Genomic DNA, 15,280 nt, shown 5'->3' with positions numbered 1-15,280 from the left:
CTTATTAGCATTCGATATGCAGCTGTTGAGCAGGCAAAGTGTTCTAATAAAAAAAAAAAAAAACAGAAGATCGTGTAATTCTCCATTGCACAAAAAATTGCTGAATTTAGATATTTAAATGGTTATTCTGTATAAAAAAGCATAAGGGTCACTTCAACTGACCGAACGTTCGTATTAAAAAAGAAATGAAAAATAGCTAAACGCTGCATTTTCTACCGGTCTTTTGTCAATTTCTTGTTGCGCTTGGAACTTTATGAATAGCAAACGTGTAACGAATTGATATTTTACATTGATATATATATTTTTGTTATTATAAGTGTGTACAGTCAGTATACAGTGCAGCATTGTTATATGCACCTGCTTAAATGTCCAGTTGAGATTGAGAGCATTTCCCCAGAACAAATATGAAACTTGAGTGTTTGCTGTTGTTGTCGTGGCTGTGGGCAGCAGCAGGCGACGATGACGTGCTCCCCGCGAAAGTTCGCATACGCCGCGCCTCCGTTGTCGCCGACAATAGCAAGGCAACTGCAGCTCAGTTGCACAGCATCATCGATCTGCCAGGCTGCAAGGATCTGCAAAACTATTGCACCCATCTAAAGTCAACTGACAATTTGGCCATGCTGGAGTGCGCCTTGAGTTTCAGTTCCAGTCAGTTGGAGGCACTGCCCGATGACTGCCAGCATGCGCTCTGGCTGCAACAGCGCCAGCTGCAGCTCAACTCTTGGGTGGAGCACATATTCCTGCCCAGCTATTGTGCCGATGAGCAAACAAAGCTATTAACCTGCCTTAACTCGGTCGATCTGTGGTCCTGCCTGGAAGACAAACGTCAACAATTGCCACAGAGCAGCGGCTGCCAGCAGCAGCTGCGTCGTGCTTATACGTCTCTGGGTCAGGACTATGCCAGCATTGGCGACTTCTATGCAGCCTGCGGCGGTCAGGTGGAGCAGCTGAAGTGTGGACGCATGAATGTTGAGCATTTGCCGTCGATGCTCTCCCAGCTGGGCACGGCCCAATGCCTCGTTGCCCATGCTAGCCAATCAACCATGGACATCAACTGCAAAGTGGCTATCAATGCCATTGAGCAGCAGCGTGGCATGCTGGAACTGTTTCGCGTGTGCACCGGAGATCTGACTGCGCTGTGCCCACAAGTGAGTTGGCTAATGATTAAATTGTAACGTAACTAATGCTCAATCTCTTCTGCAGGAACGTGCCGGTTCGGCGAGCTCCTACAAGTGTCTCGTCCGGCACAAGAATGATCCAGCACTAAGCAGCCAGTGTGCAGCTCAGATAACATTGCGTGACCAGCAAATGGGCAAAGATTATCGAGTTTCGCATGGTCTGGCCAAGGCGTGCAAGGATGACATCAAACTGCATCACTGCCGACGCGGCGTCTCCGAGGATAAGCAGGTGCGATTGGCGCAAATCTTGCTTTGCCTGGAGTCTGTGTCGAAGAACGGCACGAAGCTGGCGCCCGAGTGCATCGTTGAACTGGACGATCATCGACGCATGCTCATGACAGACTTTCAGCTGTCGCCCGAGCTGCTCAGCGACTGTGCCGACGATATACCCAAGTTCTGTCCCGACGAACACAAGTCGCAACTGGTTAACGGCCTCTCCAGTTCTGGTGGGGAAATCATTCACTGCCTTATGTATCATGTGCGCGCAAGACGGCCACAGCGACGCGTCACAGCTCAGTGTCAGCGTGGACTGGAGACATTGATCAAGGCCAGCGATGCGGGCGAGGACTGGCGTGTCGATCCTGTGCTCAGGCGTGCCTGCAAAAAAGTCGTTGATGTTGCCTGCAAGGACGTGGAAGGCGGCGAAGCGCGTGTTATGAGCTGCCTTATAGAACACATAGGCACGACCGCTATGCGGCCGGAATGTGAGCAGGCCTTGCTTATCATCGAGTATTTTGTGGCACGTGACTTCAAACTGGACCCGCAGCTCTACAAGCACTGCCGCGACGATGCTGTCAAGTACTGCCGCGCCAAGCACCAATGGGATGATATAGAGGATGTACAAATGGATCCCGAGCGTGGCCCCATGATATTGCCCTGCCTGCATCGCATGGCATACAGCGAGGACGAGCATCATACATTGCGCAAGGACTGCTTTAGGGAGGTCAAACGTGTGATGCGGCAGCGGGCGATCTCCGTAGATCTAATACCAGAGGTTGAAGATTACTGTCTCTCCGACTTGTCCCAGTTCTGTGGCGAGCTCACCGAGAAGGGTTCCGAAATGGAGTGCCTGCAGAACAGGCTCGAGAAGCTGCAGCCCGAGTGTAGGGCTGTGGTAACCAAATACACAGAGGAGGAAGCAGCCAACATTGAGATGAATCCGGTCATAATGGCCACTTGCTCGGAGGCAATGCAAAAGCATTGCTCGGAAATACTTAATGCCGGCAAGGATGGCGGTTAGCTTAGCTAGTTTACCAGTTGCTCCGCAACTAATGCTCTCTATCTTTTAGGCAACATGATGGACTGCCTGATTTCGCACAAAAACGATGCTGACCTGAACAAGGGTTGTCGCGCTGCCATCGAACACTTTCAGATTATCTCGCTGAAGAGCTACCATTTCACTACCAAATTCAAGGAGGCGTGCCGTCCGCATGTGTTGCGCTTCTGTGGTGCAAGCGCCACCAAAAACGAGGTTGTCGCCTGCCTTAGTGAGGTCATGCGCAACGATACGATACGCGCTCAGCGGCATCAGATACCAAAGGAATGCAGACAGCAGGTCAAGTCGCAGCTGTATCAGCAGCGTGAAAGCATTTCGCTTGATCCCAAGTTGGCTAACGTTTGCAAGAACGAATTAAAGCAGTTCTGCTCTGATCAAAATGGCCCCGGTCAGGTGAATAAAAATGCAAGTCATCCAAGTCAAGCCATTATTAATCCACTAACACAGCCCAACACCTACAATGATAAACTTATTTAATTCTTTGCGTACAAAGTACTAAAACGCATTTTTTACAGGCCCTGGAGTGTCTGATACAGAAAACACCACGCCTGGGCAAGAACTGTCATCATGCGATATTCATGATCAAACGCTCGGAGCTGGGGGACAGCGGCACCGACTATACTCTAGTCAACACCTGCAAGGAGATGATATATAAATTCTGTCCCAACACTGAATCTATGCAGCTGCTGAACTGCTTAAAGACCTACAAGGATGATCCCACGTTTGATCAACGGTGTCATTTGGTGGTCGTCAATCGAATGATCGAACAAAATACAGACTTTCGTTTCAATCCAACGCTACAGAGCGCCTGTGGCAAGAACATTGATCGCTACTGCTCCAATATTGTGATACAATCTCAACCGAATGAGGAACTGAATGGAAAGGTGAGTAGTCAATTGACATATTTGATCAAAGAAAATCAATTGATTTGACATGCGATCAAGGCAAACGATTGAAAAACCTTAAAGAAAGCATTTTCAATTAAGATGATAAGGGAGTGTAGAAAATAGATGCGGCTGAATTGGGTTAGCTGATTCTAAATGTGTAAAGTATAATCTATCTTCAAGTAAATATATAATGTATGTACTATATTGTTATTTGCAACTCGTAAAGTGATATCTATCTATAACACCAGAGCTGACAGCAAGTCATTCCATCAACTTATCTTTAAAGTATTTATATGTTATAAACTTCACTCTGAATAGCAATTCGTAAATTTATATTAAACTCTATGATGCAAAAGATTTAAATTAAGCGCTAGCTGGGCCCTTTGTTTATTCTCATGCTAATATATATACGAGTATAGTAAATATGGTTGGTTTAGTCAGCTCTATTACATTTCCAAGTCTATAAAATAATATATATATAAAAAAAAAAAAAAAAAAAAAGATTTTACCCCGATTTCCTATTTCAATGGCTTCTTAAAACTCCACATTTTTGCGCTGCAAACGCGAATTGTCTGGATCATCAATTGTTGCTGTGAGCGTTTCCAGCAAATCGTCGCCCGGCTTTACGTGGAGGCCGAGGCGATTGTAAGGTCCACTGGCACTGGTCAGAGGATTCAGATCTTTGGGCACACCGTCAATGGCAAACGATGTCCATAGCTCCACCATGTTCTGGGCCATGAGTGTGTCTTCCATTTGCAGTGAATGCGTGGCAAATAGATAGATATTGTCGTTGGAGTGATGCACGCCGCCATTGAAGGGATAATGCTCATTGCCAAACTCGTAGCCAAACCGGGTGTGCTCGCCCTCATACTCGAAGCTGTAGACATAGACAGGAGCGCTCGATCGATGTGTGAACAGCTTGGTGGCCAGGCTGATGACGGGCGACTTCATATAAATTGTCGAAGTGAGCTGAGAGAGAGAGAGAGAGAGAGAGAAAATCAGCTAAAGCTCAATTAATAACTTCTGCTCTAACCCACATCAAAATATGCAGGCAGCGCAGCCTTGTGGGCGTGGCTTTCCAACAGCTGTCGCGTGAAGAGCAGGCGATATAACAAATTGTCTGCCAGACCTGTGGAATCCTTAGCCATGTCGATGAGACCCTGGGAGAACTGACGCACGCTGAGATCACTGACATTGACGAGCTTGGCTGCCAGAGCATCGTAATATGCTGCAAAGGATTGGATCAAGAAAAGATTCTGAAATATTAGTCTATGTCCACTCACAGGCAAGCACAAAGGAGCCGTCGTGCTGTGTGAAGCCCGTCATGAGCGGCACAGAACGTTGACGACGCTTGAGTAGTTCCTCAGGATGTTCTGGCAATATGCCCTGAAGATCGCCCACAAGGGGAGAGAAACTCTCCGATTTGGTAGCCTGCAGCAGCTCCAGCACCGATGCAGAACGCACACAGCGCAACAGCTGTTCGTGCTCCTCGCAGCGCTCACAGTGCAACTCCTTGCAGATTCTCTGGGCCTGGGCAGCGGGATCTTTGACCAGAGCCCAGCTTGCAAATATCGAACCGGATTGCACAATCGCACGTTGAAAATGGTGCTTGGCGGTGCGTGGACTCAGCAGCAAGGCGCTGGTGACGCCCGCTCCAGCACTCTGTCCAAATATGGTCACCTGGTTGGGATCACCGCCAAATCTGTGTATATGCCGCTGCACCCAATCTAAGGCCAGGAGTATATCGCCTATCGGCGCATTGCCAGGCAGCTGCTCAGTGAGTGTAGAGAGCCAGCCCAGAGCGCCCACGCGATAATGTGGCACCACCAGAACAATATCACGCTCCAGCAAATAGTGTGGCGGATGATCCTGCGATGAGCCATTGTAATAGCCGCCGCCATACACATAGAACATTACCGGCTGACGCGCTGTAAGCTGTCAAAGGAGGCACAAAAGTGATTGAATTATACGAATCACCTTCCTACGCGATTTTCAAAAGTTAAAGTCGAAGTTCAATTGCAGAAACTTGGTATAAAATTCTTAAATACTGATAAAAAGCGTTTTAAACCATATGTATTTCAATTTCATGCTTGAGTTTAGGTTGACTCATATTAATTCTGGATTGTCAACTATTTATCGCCAATTGGAAAAAGTGCAAGGCCTTTGTCTTGCAGCTACTGCAACAGCTGTTTATCATTGTTTATATTATATACAATATATAGGGCTATTGAGCCTAAACTTAATTAGGTCTACGTCTACGTCTATTTAGTTTCCCTCTAATCTTTTCGTTTACTCAAGTGCTTGTATTGAAGTTAATTAAAACCCTCTACAATTTATGGCTACTTCAAAAGTCAATTTCAATTAATTAGATGTTTAGAAAATCTCAAAAACAAATTAGATTCTAATCTAATTAAATTAAGGTTAAATTTCGATACCACTTACGTTCTTTGTGTAGACGCACAGATTTAGGCAATCTTCTAGCTGGGCGTCAGACATCTTTGGATCCAAATTGGTTATCACGGGGCAGCGTTGGCCAAAGTCCAAGGTATCGAGAGTCTCAGACCAGGGTGAACGAGCAACCGGTGGCTGTTTTTTTTTTTTTTTTGTGGGAAGGTACAATACATAAATAGCGTCATAAAGGTCGTTTATCAGTTGTCGTATCACTAGTCGACAAATTGGACTATTAACCCACACGAAAGCGCAGATTTCCAACGGGCGGCTCTGCGTAGGGAATGCCACGGAATTGCATGAAGGTCTGCCCCGTCCACGCTGTCTGTCCGTAATTGCCGCGCACTGTGCCCTGTTGTCCGGAGAGCTCCACGGTCAGCGTTGACATCGGTGTCTGTGCATCCGCTACCGCAATCATCGAGACCAGCAGCCAGGCGACGAGGCCAGCGAGCACCAGCCCGCAAAGAGCTAACATCACGTATACGACACGTCTACGCATCGAATTGAACTGAACGGGAAGAACGTGCGAGCCCAACCAGCTCGACAGTTGCGATCGTTTATTACGGTTCGTTATCGCTGCAAACAGTTCTATCAACTCAGCTGGCGAAAATATTATACTGTATTCCATATAAATCGGAAAAGTCATGAAAATGAGTTAGCGCAGACTATTCGAATTGCGGCGAAAGCAAGTCAATTTATATAGAAGTATTCTTGATTAGGAATTCTCTTTATTGATGGTATTCCTCATAATTGACTGTAAACAAATTTCTCATACCTTTCATTTGAATAGGTTATTAAATGCCTAAAGGAGAAATTCAGACAATCCAAGTTGGATGACAAATGCGCTCAGGAGATGATCAAAATACTGCAGGAGCAGGCATTAAACTATAAGTTGAATCCCGTGCTGCAGCACTTCTGCAAGTCTGAGATACAGGAACTCTGCAAAAAGTATATGGATGCGGATGAGCATGGCCAGGTCGAGGAATGCTTGAAGGCGGCCTTTCTGCGCAAACAGCTAATTAATCGCGAGTGCCAACTGGAGGTGGCTACACTGATAGCCGAGGCCAAGGCGGATATTCATGTGGATCCTATACTGGAAATGGCTTGCACTGTGGATCTATTGCGATATTGCGGCAATGTGGCTAGTGGCAATGCACGCAGTAAGCTGTCTTAATGGAATTATATATGCTAATAATTAATATCAATTTTTGCTTTTAATTTCTGCATTCACTTAGAGCTGGATTGTCTGCGTAGATTATTGCGCGAGTCGCCAAAATCACTGGAGCCGGACTGCCGCGACAAGCTGCAGAAGCGTATTGAAATGTTTCGTAATGCGGACGATACACTGGCTCTGCCATTGGAGGATATGGGACAGCTGGTGCAGCAGGTGGTCGCATCACCGGCACGGAAGTTCTTCCTTGTGATATTAATGAGCGCCACGGGCTTAGTCTTTCTGACTGGCATCTTCCTTGGTCGCGCCACAAAACGTGCAATGGGCTTAAAGAATAAATAATGTAAACAGACTGTAGTTGATAATTGTGTAAGAATAGTTGATCTGTAGTATCGTGAAATGTTTGTAGGTTAAAACTGTGCGCTTCCCAAATTAATTCGCGCTTGTGTTTTATGATTTTTTGGACCTCTTCCCATTGCAAGCAGCTATTTTTTTGAGGGCAATTTGTGGCTTACTCGTTAATAAGACCAAAAAAGTGTAATTAATTTCACAGAAAACATAAGTAAATAAGTGATTTGTATGTTTTATTCTTTGTGTAATGATTTCAATTGTATAATAAATTGTATTTTTATAAATAAAATATACTAGGGGCTATTATAATTTTTAAACTGACGCGCTATAGGCTTAATTATCGAAATTTCCAATTACGCTGAACGATTATCGATTCACAAGTGAAATAAGCAGTGGAGGGAAATAACAGAATATGGTTGATGGTCACACAATGTGGTGGCGTTGCCACAAAGCTAAAAGTGTTTTATCGAAAGGTTGAAGACTTTTCGCTGTTCCTCTAAAGCTCATTCTAAATGGCTTTAGATATTTAATTTAAGTGACATATTTAAGGTCAAAGTGTAAAGTAAGCATAATAATCGTTCCGTGAGTTCGAAAACAATGTTTTCAAAACCTTTCCAAAACGTCTAAAAGCAGTTAATATAAACAGCGCACGTATGCACAAACATACACGCACGCACACAGACGTAACGAAAAACAAGTTCTAATAAGAAAAGCAAACTAACACAAAGAAGCAACAGCTTGCAGTCTTCAGTTGGGCTTCATGATGGGCACAAGCAGCGGCATTAAAACCGAAGGTGAGTCAAGCTGAAAAACTTGTAGTGCGTGTAAAAATGTGTGTTATTTCACGATTTTTTGTTTCTCTTTGTTGATCTGATTTGCAGAGAGCCGAGCCATGGGCCTGAATCACCCAAGCGGCAGCAACAGCAGCAGCAGCAGCAATGCAGCCGCCGTTGCGGCCGGAAATGCGGCCAGCTCTGCGGCAGCCGCTGCGTCTCTGTCGTCCGTAGAGCTGTGCCTGGTGTGCGGGGACCGTGCTTCCGGTCGCCATTATGGCGCCATCAGCTGCGAGGGTTGCAAGGGCTTCTTCAAGCGTTCGATACGCAAGCAACTGGGCTACCAGTGCCGCGGCGCAATGAACTGCGAGGTGACCAAACACCATCGCAACAGGTGTCAATTCTGTCGGCTGCAGAAGTGTTTGGCCAGCGGCATGCGAAGTGATTGTAATTTTCGTTTAAGTCGTCGTCTCAAAACTTCCCAATCAAATCAAAACAGACAACATTGCACGCACCGCCCCACAGTCCTCCACCAATCCCCCCTTTGCACATCCATTCTCACAAGCTCACATTCACACACGCATTCAGATGGGGCTTTTGTCTGTCTTTTGTTCGACTATGCAAACGCAAATCTGGTAACACCTGTTTGCTGACATTTTAATTAGATTGAAATCTATTAGGTAACTAATTTGCAATTAGCTCTAATACTTATCTATGGAGAACTTATTTATGCAATTCAATTTTAAATATTGGATATCCGTTTAAAACATAACTGAATTTAAGATTATTGAATCAGAGTGAGTGATAAAATTATTATAACTGCTGTTTACGGATATTCTAATTAGACTGTTATTTCAAAGTCCCTTCTATTTGAGAAGTAATTAAACTTAATTTTATGAATCAACTGAATTTAAAAATATTATAAAAATCAGAAAAACAATATAATTTAATTTAAATATTTGATATGGACGTTTAAAGACAAAGTCTCAGCTACCCATACTAATACTGCATGCATGCTTACCTGCACACACACAGACACATACTCATACACATAGACACACCCATTGCACATCTCTCCACAACTAGCTGCACATCATGTACCGTTATTTGACTGCAGCACTTTATAAACGGCTTTCTCTTTGCTTTGCTTTACTTTTCTATGCCATCATCGTCATCTGCAGCCGTGCAGCACGAGCGCAAACCGATTGTGGATAGGAAAGATGGCATCGGCTCTGGTGGGACGGGTAGTGTGTCGGGCTCCTCGAGCAGTGCAGGCGGCCCCACCAGTGTCTCCTCGGCTGGCAAGTCGAGCTATCAACAGGTGCGTGTGAAGCAACAGCAGCAGCAACATGCGTCGGCAGCAGCTGCCGTCGCTGCCTCGGCTGCATCGCTCTTTCAGCATGCGGCCACGCCCACCGTGGGCAACACACCAACAACGCCCTTTGGGTTAAGTGAGACTCTGTTCCCGATGAATCTGAACTTTGCGGAACTAACACAAACACTGAGTAAGACCAACTATACCAACGCATGCCAATCAGATTCTAATAAGTAGCCATTTCGCTTTCAGTGCTCGCCTCGCAGCAACAGCAGCAGCAGCAGCAGGCAGCCAGCAGCAATGCAAACAGTCACTGTTACTCACCAGAGCTGGCCAAGCCAGAGTTGGAGGAGGATGACGATGACTCGATGGACAACAGCAGCACCTTGTGCCTTCAGCTGCTGGCAAACAGCGCCAGCAACAATAATTCACAGCATTTAAATTTCAATGCAGCAGCTGCTGCCACCGCTGCAGCAGATGCATCCACTATACCCACGCCCGCCACAGTGGGTCTCATCCAGAGTTCAATGGACAAGCGAGCCATAGACAAGGCGCTGCAGCTGCTGCAGCCCATACAGCAGCAGCTGGACAGGAATCAAACCGGTCAGAGCACAGCTGCTGCACTGAACATCAAACCTGAATGCGATTCGGATGCAGAAGACAGTGGGACAGAGGATGTGGACGCTGATTTGGTGGAGCACATGGACCTTGACTTCGAGTACTGTCAGCGTGGCGATTTTGTGGCCAATGAAGCGATATTCACACAGGATCTGTTTGCCTCCGAGGCGCAGTGTGGCTTCCACGTGCAGCCGCCCACGCTGGTCCATTCGTATCTCAATATGCATTATGTATGCGAAACCGGTGCCCGGATCATTTTTCTCACTGTTCACACGCTGCGCAAGGTGGCCGCCTTTGAGTTGCTCGATACGCACACTCAGATGAAGCTACTCCGTGGCGCTTGGCCCTCGCTGCTCGCCGTCGCGTTGGCTCAGTGCCAGCGCCAGTTGGCGGTGCCCACGATCATTGGTCAGCTGGTGCAGACCGTGCGCCAGGTGGCGGACATCGATAAGATCGAGCCACAAAAGATCGCGAAGCTGGCCCAGATCACACGCACCCTGCATGACTTTGTACAGGAGCTGCAACCGCAGGAGGTGACGGACCTGGAGTTTGGACTGCTGCGTCTGGTGTTGCTCTTCAATCCGCTGATGCTGCAGCAGAATCGACGTGAGCGCTCACTGCGTGCCTATGTGAAACGTGTCCAGCTTTACGCTCTGGCCACGCTGCGTCGTCAGAGCGGCGGCGAGGAGCGGGCGAATGGATTATTTGCCAGCCTGTTGCCATTGAGCGTGCTGGAGTCGGAGCTCACCGAGGAACTGTTTTTTTCCAATCTGGTGGGACAAATGCAAATTGATTCGATGATACCCTTCATCCTGATGATGTGCAACAGCAATGGACTGTAGTGGAAGGGGTGACGACCCCCGAGCAAGCAAGACTGATTGGAGGCAGTGAACGTGGGTGGCAAAGGGGCCAAAACTGCGCCTAGTGCGGACAATACTTAGCTCATAGCTTATTATATAAATTATATGAAATATGATTGAAAACAGCTTGGAAATTCAGTTTTCTATTAAAAAAAGTTGAACTTTAAACCGCATTTTGAGAATGTCAGATTCCTATCGGAACTCGAACGAGAATTCACGAACGACCCTATGACACCAAGACTAGTTAGACTCTTGGTATTTCACATTCGATTCTACATATGCTAATTAGAATTATACTGATTGCAGTGTAGACAGTATTCATATTTAGCAGATTGTCGCTAGTGAGTGGCATATCTTACAGCCATAAATGCTGCACTTTAATAACTTTAAAACTAAACTAAATCAGCAAAGGCTGATGGTATTTCTCATTGCGTCGTCTCCTCGGTGCTTTGTGTCTTCTCCTCGGTGCTTTGCGTCTTCTCCTCGGTGCTTTGCGTCTTCTTCGTGGGGCGATGGCTCTTGTGCACCGCATCGTTGTGGCCCTCGCGATTGCGCGCAATCTCAATGGCTAGGAACTGAACACGAAACACGAATATCGAATTGTCTGGGGAGAATTCCTTGCTGGCATCGGCACGCATCAGAGTGCCGTATGAGTAGTCTTCCATTTTATTGAATTTCTCAGCGAATTGACGCCATTTCAATTTCTCTGTCGCCGACTTGAGAGTTTCATCGCTGAGTCGAGCCACCTGCAAATCGGGAAAGTCTTGGCGAAATGTGGCGTAGATTTGATCATCGTAGGGTGTCAAACGCAGCTGTGAGGGCGGCACGCTGGTCAGCAGCTATACGATAATAGTTGATTTGAATAGTTTACTTTACTTATCAGATTATTATTAATTCGACTCACATTAAAATGCACTTCGGCATGTTCGAGTGCTTTGGCCGCCCACATTTCTTCCACAAGTGAATCATTGCCGAACTCCTCAGCAGGCCTCGAAAGCAGGGAAGCGCCATGCTGTATTGATTGAATACTTTAATTTACTTTAAATTTACGTTTATTAGGCTCACTATACCATTAATTCCATTTTGTATTGTGTTTATTACAAATCTGCACGTTTCTGCGGTGCCAATCACAATGTTCGCCAACAAGTGTACTTATCGATAGTTACTGTGGAATCGATTGGTTGCTTTTACGGGCTAAATTTAAAATACCAAACACTTTGAATTCTAAATTAATGATCAAATCTTATACCATAATCGATAGGTTGGACGGTTAAGAATCGTTTTTGAATACAATGAAAACAAATTTTAATATAGCAATCCATGCTTTTCATTTGTTTGTAGCTACTTATTTCATTTCGGTAGACAAATTCAGTACACTTGTTTATTGATTTAAAAGCAGACACATGTTTTAAACACTATTCCGAATTTTATAGGGCAAATATGTTTCATAACATAAGTATTACTTTTTTGTGCGCCTTGGCATTTATATCCTGGTCGTTGCTATGTTATTTACATGCAATTGAGGATAAAACTCACTACGATCACAAAGTGAAAATCTTCACGGGTAAAGATATTCTAATTGTCAATAATTTTATAAGAATAATAATTATTCGTTTTTTTTTTTTTTTTTTTTTTTTTTTTTTTAGTGAGGCCCACCTACGTAGCTGAGTCGAAATCTTGTCCCAATGATTCTCCAGAAATTCATTTTCTAAAAATTTTCTATGACTTGATTATCAACTATGGGATCATACTTTTGGTCGCTATTGCTATCTCAGCATCTGCGCAATGGTTGGGAAAAACGGCCAGACATTGTATTCAAAATGTCCCGCTTAGCAATTTCATGTCAATGGAAGACCCAGAGTATGCTGACCAAGAGGAAGTAGAGGAAGAGAAGCAAATGGAAGTGGAGGAACCTTTTAGTGCAGGAGTGCCAAATAAACATGATTGGAAGGCTGAACAAAAATGGCAAGTGGAATATAAATTGAAGAAGGCGCAGTGGCATATGGAGAGACAGTTGGAGACTGAAAAAAAATGGGAGATGAAACGAAATATGGAGAAGAAACGTTACGTAGAAATCGAGCCAAATATGGAAAGGAAACAGAATTGGAATTTGGAAGAGAAAACGTTGGCTCATCAAGAAAATATAGAGTTGAGAGAGCAGTTAAATGATTTGCAGCAGCATTGCCGTGAATTGCTTCAGGAACTGCGTGCTGTCAATGACTCTAGCCGTTCCAATTCCTCCAGCAGTTGTTTCAGCAGCTCCGAAGCCGACGATCCAGCTTCCGCTCTTATGTGGAAGCAGCCAGCTACAATGTCTTCGAGTGGTTTGTCTATAGCGCAGGATACGGAATCTTTGAGTTCGATGACACAAAAAGTTTACGTGACTCATAGTCATTACCATTTTAATTTTAATGGACCGGTGCAATTAATGAGACAAAACATAAATCTTAGTACAATAGGCCCTCAAAAATTACATGGACGAAGCGAATTTTTACAGGTGTGGGGCACATTTCTCTGTGGACCGAAGGAACGTCCCATGCTAACTGGTATAAATAACATTTTAATGTGAAAGGCGCACAAATCTATATTCGTGAAACTATCTTTTTATATATATATAAAAAAAAAACGTTACTATTTAAATTAATTTGGTATTTTCAATTTTGCTGCCACACTACTCTTACTTAATTGGACGCAACTATCGATAACTGGAATATTAAGCGCGCAGTCGATAGCTCTGCTCACGCCTTTTGCGGTGCATCAAATTTAACTGCCAGTTTGTTTCTTTCGTTCGACGTCGCGTGACTTGTGTGCGCGGAATATTTTTATCAGCAACAGTTCATCTCAAAAAGTGCTGAGTTTTATAAAATTGAGATTAAAAGTAATAATAATAATTCATTTCATATTCTCAACCACTCCAATAAACGTTAATTCTATCACACTAATAACTCTTGACAATGCGGACATCGGTCATATTTTAAATTGAAATGTTTCTTGTTTGTGCGATCGTGAATGGAAAAATGCAAAAGTGATTGAAAAGAAAAACAACAGAAAAGTTGGCGTAAAGTACGCTCGTCACGTTTTCTAAGAATCTGATTGTTCTTGTTCTTGTTATTATTATTGTTGTTGTTCTAGTTGATGCAGATGCGCCTTTTACGCTATGCATTTGCATTTCCATCAAAGTTGTTATATGATAACTGTTTGTGTTTCTTCTTCTTATTGTTACATTGCGGTGCTAAGCTCAGTTTTATCTCGTTGACTGCAGCGAATGGCATTGTTTGCCTTTTATTTGTGCATTATCACTCCCACACACACATACACATTCCCAGAACACAGTCGCACACATCCAACCTGCGGAATAATCATTCAAAGCACCAATAATAATGTGCATCTCTCCTTTTGTTGTCTCGCTCACTCTTTCTCTATTCCTTACCAGTGCTGCCTTAAGATCTTCAGACTTTTGTTTGTCAAAACAAAATCAAAATTATTATGATATATTTTGGGAAATTTTTATTTGGATTTTATATTTTTGGTGCTCTGCTGCTTTGTGGTCGCTCTTGCGCTTGTCTAAAAATAGCCGCCCGCCGCTGATAAAGCATCAGATCACTCTCACTATCGATGAGAGCATAAGGCTGTTGCTGCTGCTCTTTCTCTCTCTCTTGCTCTGGCACTCTCATAAACTCTCACTGCCTCTCCCGCTTTATCTTACTGTGAATGTGTGTGTGTGAGTAATTCTTGCGGCATTTTAATTCTCGTGTTTTATTTGCCGTGGGGCAGATAAAACAGCTGAGCCGTCCTCCGCCCAGGAATGTGCTGGCGTTGCATTTTCCATTTCTATATTTGTAATGCACACACCGTTTTTGTCGTTTTGCCCCACTGTCAACAGCGTTTTACAATTGAATCATCAACAAGTTGGTGCTGTTGTTGTTCGCTATTTTCTTACCTTCTGCTATTGTTGTTTATGTTTTGTTTTATGCGAATAAATCACATTTGGTTTTGATTTTCTTTAGCCTCTTGCAAATTCTTAGCGGAAATGTCAATAAATAAAAAGTTTAAAGGCACTCTCACACTTGGATATACATAAGAATATGTACATATATACACACGTAGATACATATATAATTATGTATGTATGAATATACATACCTATGCATGTTCATATATGCATATGTTTGTATGCAGCTTAACTGCGCTGCTTACGTCGCGCATAATAAAGATTAACGCATTTCTTATCAAGCGTTGATAGCAGAGCAGACGACATCCACAGCAACAATAATAATAACAACAACAACATCAACAACAGTCAAAGAGCAGAGTGAGCATTTGAGCTTCGCTTTTTGCCTCCTTCGCTCAAACACACACATACTGAAACACACTCGCATGTCCACTTAGTAGGCACTGATATC

General features: G+C 44.3%; 5 protein-coding genes across 8 annotated transcripts; 3 read left to right on the top strand and 2 right to left on the bottom strand.

Annotated features, from left to right (window-relative positions):
* The first annotated feature begins 22 nt into the window (after window positions 1-22).
* LOC6582560 (Golgi apparatus protein 1) lies at window positions 23-7,602 on the top strand. 2 transcript variants are annotated; one of them, XM_002008225.4, is made up of 6 exons: window positions 23-1,148; window positions 1,204-2,413; window positions 2,468-2,847; window positions 2,970-3,338; window positions 6,580-6,949; window positions 7,025-7,602. In XM_002008225.4, the coding sequence occupies exons 1-6, from the start codon at window positions 405-407 to the stop codon at window positions 7,300-7,302; spliced, it is 3,351 nt and encodes a 1,116-aa protein (XP_002008261.1). In that variant the 5' UTR covers window positions 23-404; the 3' UTR covers window positions 7,303-7,602. The 2 variants fall into 2 exon arrangements, with proteins under 2 accessions (XP_002008261.1, XP_015017994.1); XM_015162508.3 differs by having other exon boundaries at window positions 2,468-2,859.
* LOC6582561 (glutactin) lies at window positions 3,705-6,495 on the bottom strand. Its single transcript, XM_032730913.2, has 5 exons — window positions 6,034-6,495; window positions 5,784-5,927; window positions 4,625-5,276; window positions 4,379-4,569; window positions 3,705-4,310 (listed from the first exon to the last, which is right to left on the bottom strand). Exons 1-5 carry the CDS (start codon window positions 6,433-6,435, stop codon window positions 3,876-3,878), a joined length of 1,824 nt encoding a protein of 607 aa, XP_032586804.2. The 5' UTR covers window positions 6,436-6,495; the 3' UTR covers window positions 3,705-3,875.
* Window positions 7,603-7,748: 146 nt separating the features above from the next.
* On the top strand, window positions 7,749-11,045 carry LOC6582559 (nuclear hormone receptor HR78). 3 transcript variants are annotated; one of them, XM_032731054.2, is made up of 5 exons: window positions 7,750-7,873; window positions 7,945-8,105; window positions 8,193-8,531; window positions 9,266-9,589; window positions 9,652-11,045. In XM_032731054.2, exons 2-5 carry the CDS (start codon window positions 8,072-8,074, stop codon window positions 10,857-10,859), a joined length of 1,905 nt encoding a protein of 634 aa, XP_032586945.1. In that variant the 5' UTR covers window positions 7,750-7,873; window positions 7,945-8,071; the 3' UTR covers window positions 10,860-11,045. The 3 variants fall into 3 exon arrangements, with proteins under 3 accessions (XP_002008260.2, XP_032586945.1, XP_015017992.1); XM_002008224.4 differs by having other exon boundaries at window positions 7,749-8,105; window positions 8,193-8,525; XM_015162506.3 differs by having other exon boundaries at window positions 7,750-8,105.
* Window positions 11,046-11,219: 174 nt separating this feature from the next.
* Window positions 11,220-12,056, bottom strand: LOC6582558 (protein PBDC1). Its single transcript, XM_002008223.4, has 3 exons — window positions 11,948-12,056; window positions 11,782-11,889; window positions 11,220-11,716 (listed from the first exon to the last, which is right to left on the bottom strand). The coding sequence occupies exons 1-3, from the start codon at window positions 11,957-11,959 to the stop codon at window positions 11,303-11,305; spliced, it is 534 nt and encodes a 177-aa protein (XP_002008259.1). The 5' UTR covers window positions 11,960-12,056; the 3' UTR covers window positions 11,220-11,302.
* A 152-nt stretch (window positions 12,057-12,208) lies between these two features.
* LOC6582557 lies at window positions 12,209-13,517 on the top strand. The gene is made up of 2 exons (XM_002008222.4): window positions 12,209-12,441; window positions 12,524-13,517. Exons 1-2 carry the CDS (start codon window positions 12,318-12,320, stop codon window positions 13,444-13,446), a joined length of 1,047 nt encoding a protein of 348 aa, XP_002008258.1. The 5' UTR covers window positions 12,209-12,317; the 3' UTR covers window positions 13,447-13,517.
* The last annotated feature ends 1,763 nt before the right edge of the window (window positions 13,518-15,280 follow it).

The sequence above is a fragment of the Drosophila mojavensis genome, unplaced genomic scaffold, assembly GCF_018153725.1.
Source record: "Drosophila mojavensis isolate 15081-1352.22 unplaced genomic scaffold, ASM1815372v1 contig_74, whole genome shotgun sequence".
Taxonomy (NCBI): domain Eukaryota; kingdom Metazoa; phylum Arthropoda; class Insecta; order Diptera; family Drosophilidae; genus Drosophila; species Drosophila mojavensis.
Note: the sequence above shows the minus strand (reverse complement) of the source record. Positions and strands in the feature narration are given on the sequence as shown.

Bases quoted from the DNA above. Each gene is read 5' to 3' on its own strand.
- LOC6582558 (XM_002008223.4), bottom strand. The intron at 11,717-11,781 runs GTGAGTCGAATT...ATTATCGTATAG, and splicing joins ATGCCGAAGTGCATTTTAAT to CTGCTGACCAGCGTGCCGCC.
- LOC6582557 (XM_002008222.4), top strand. From the start codon at position 12,318: ATGTTTCATAACATAAGTATTACTTTTTTGTGCGCCTTGGCATTTATA. The intron at 12,442-12,523 runs GTAAAGATATTC...TTTTTTTTTTAG, and splicing joins CAAAGTGAAAATCTTCACGG to TGAGGCCCACCTACGTAGCT.
- LOC6582559 (XM_032731054.2), top strand. From the start codon at position 8,072: ATGATGGGCACAAGCAGCGGCATTAAAACCGAAG. The intron at 8,106-8,192 runs GTGAGTCAAGCT...TCTGATTTGCAG, and splicing joins CAGCGGCATTAAAACCGAAG to AGAGCCGAGCCATGGGCCTG. The intron at 9,590-9,651 runs GTAAGACCAACT...TTTCGCTTTCAG, and splicing joins GGAACTAACACAAACACTGA to TGCTCGCCTCGCAGCAACAG.
- LOC6582560 (XM_015162508.3), top strand. From the start codon at position 405: ATGAAACTTGAGTGTTTGCTGTTGTTGTCGTGGCTGTGGGCAGCAGCA. The intron at 2,414-2,467 runs GTTAGCTTAGCT...TCTATCTTTTAG, and splicing joins TAATGCCGGCAAGGATGGCG to GCAACATGATGGACTGCCTG. The intron at 2,860-2,969 runs GCAAGTCATCCA...CATTTTTTACAG, and splicing joins CCGGTCAGGTGAATAAAAAT to GCCCTGGAGTGTCTGATACA.
- LOC6582561 (XM_032730913.2), bottom strand. From the start codon at position 6,435: ATGACTTTTCCGATTTATATGGAATACAGTATAATATTTTCGCCAGCT. The intron at 4,570-4,624 runs GTGAGTGGACAT...AATCCTTTGCAG, and splicing joins CGGCTCCTTTGTGCTTGCCT to CATATTACGATGCTCTGGCA. The intron at 4,311-4,378 runs GTGGGTTAGAGC...TCTCTCTCTCAG, and splicing joins CGCTGCCTGCATATTTTGAT to CTCACTTCGACAATTTATAT.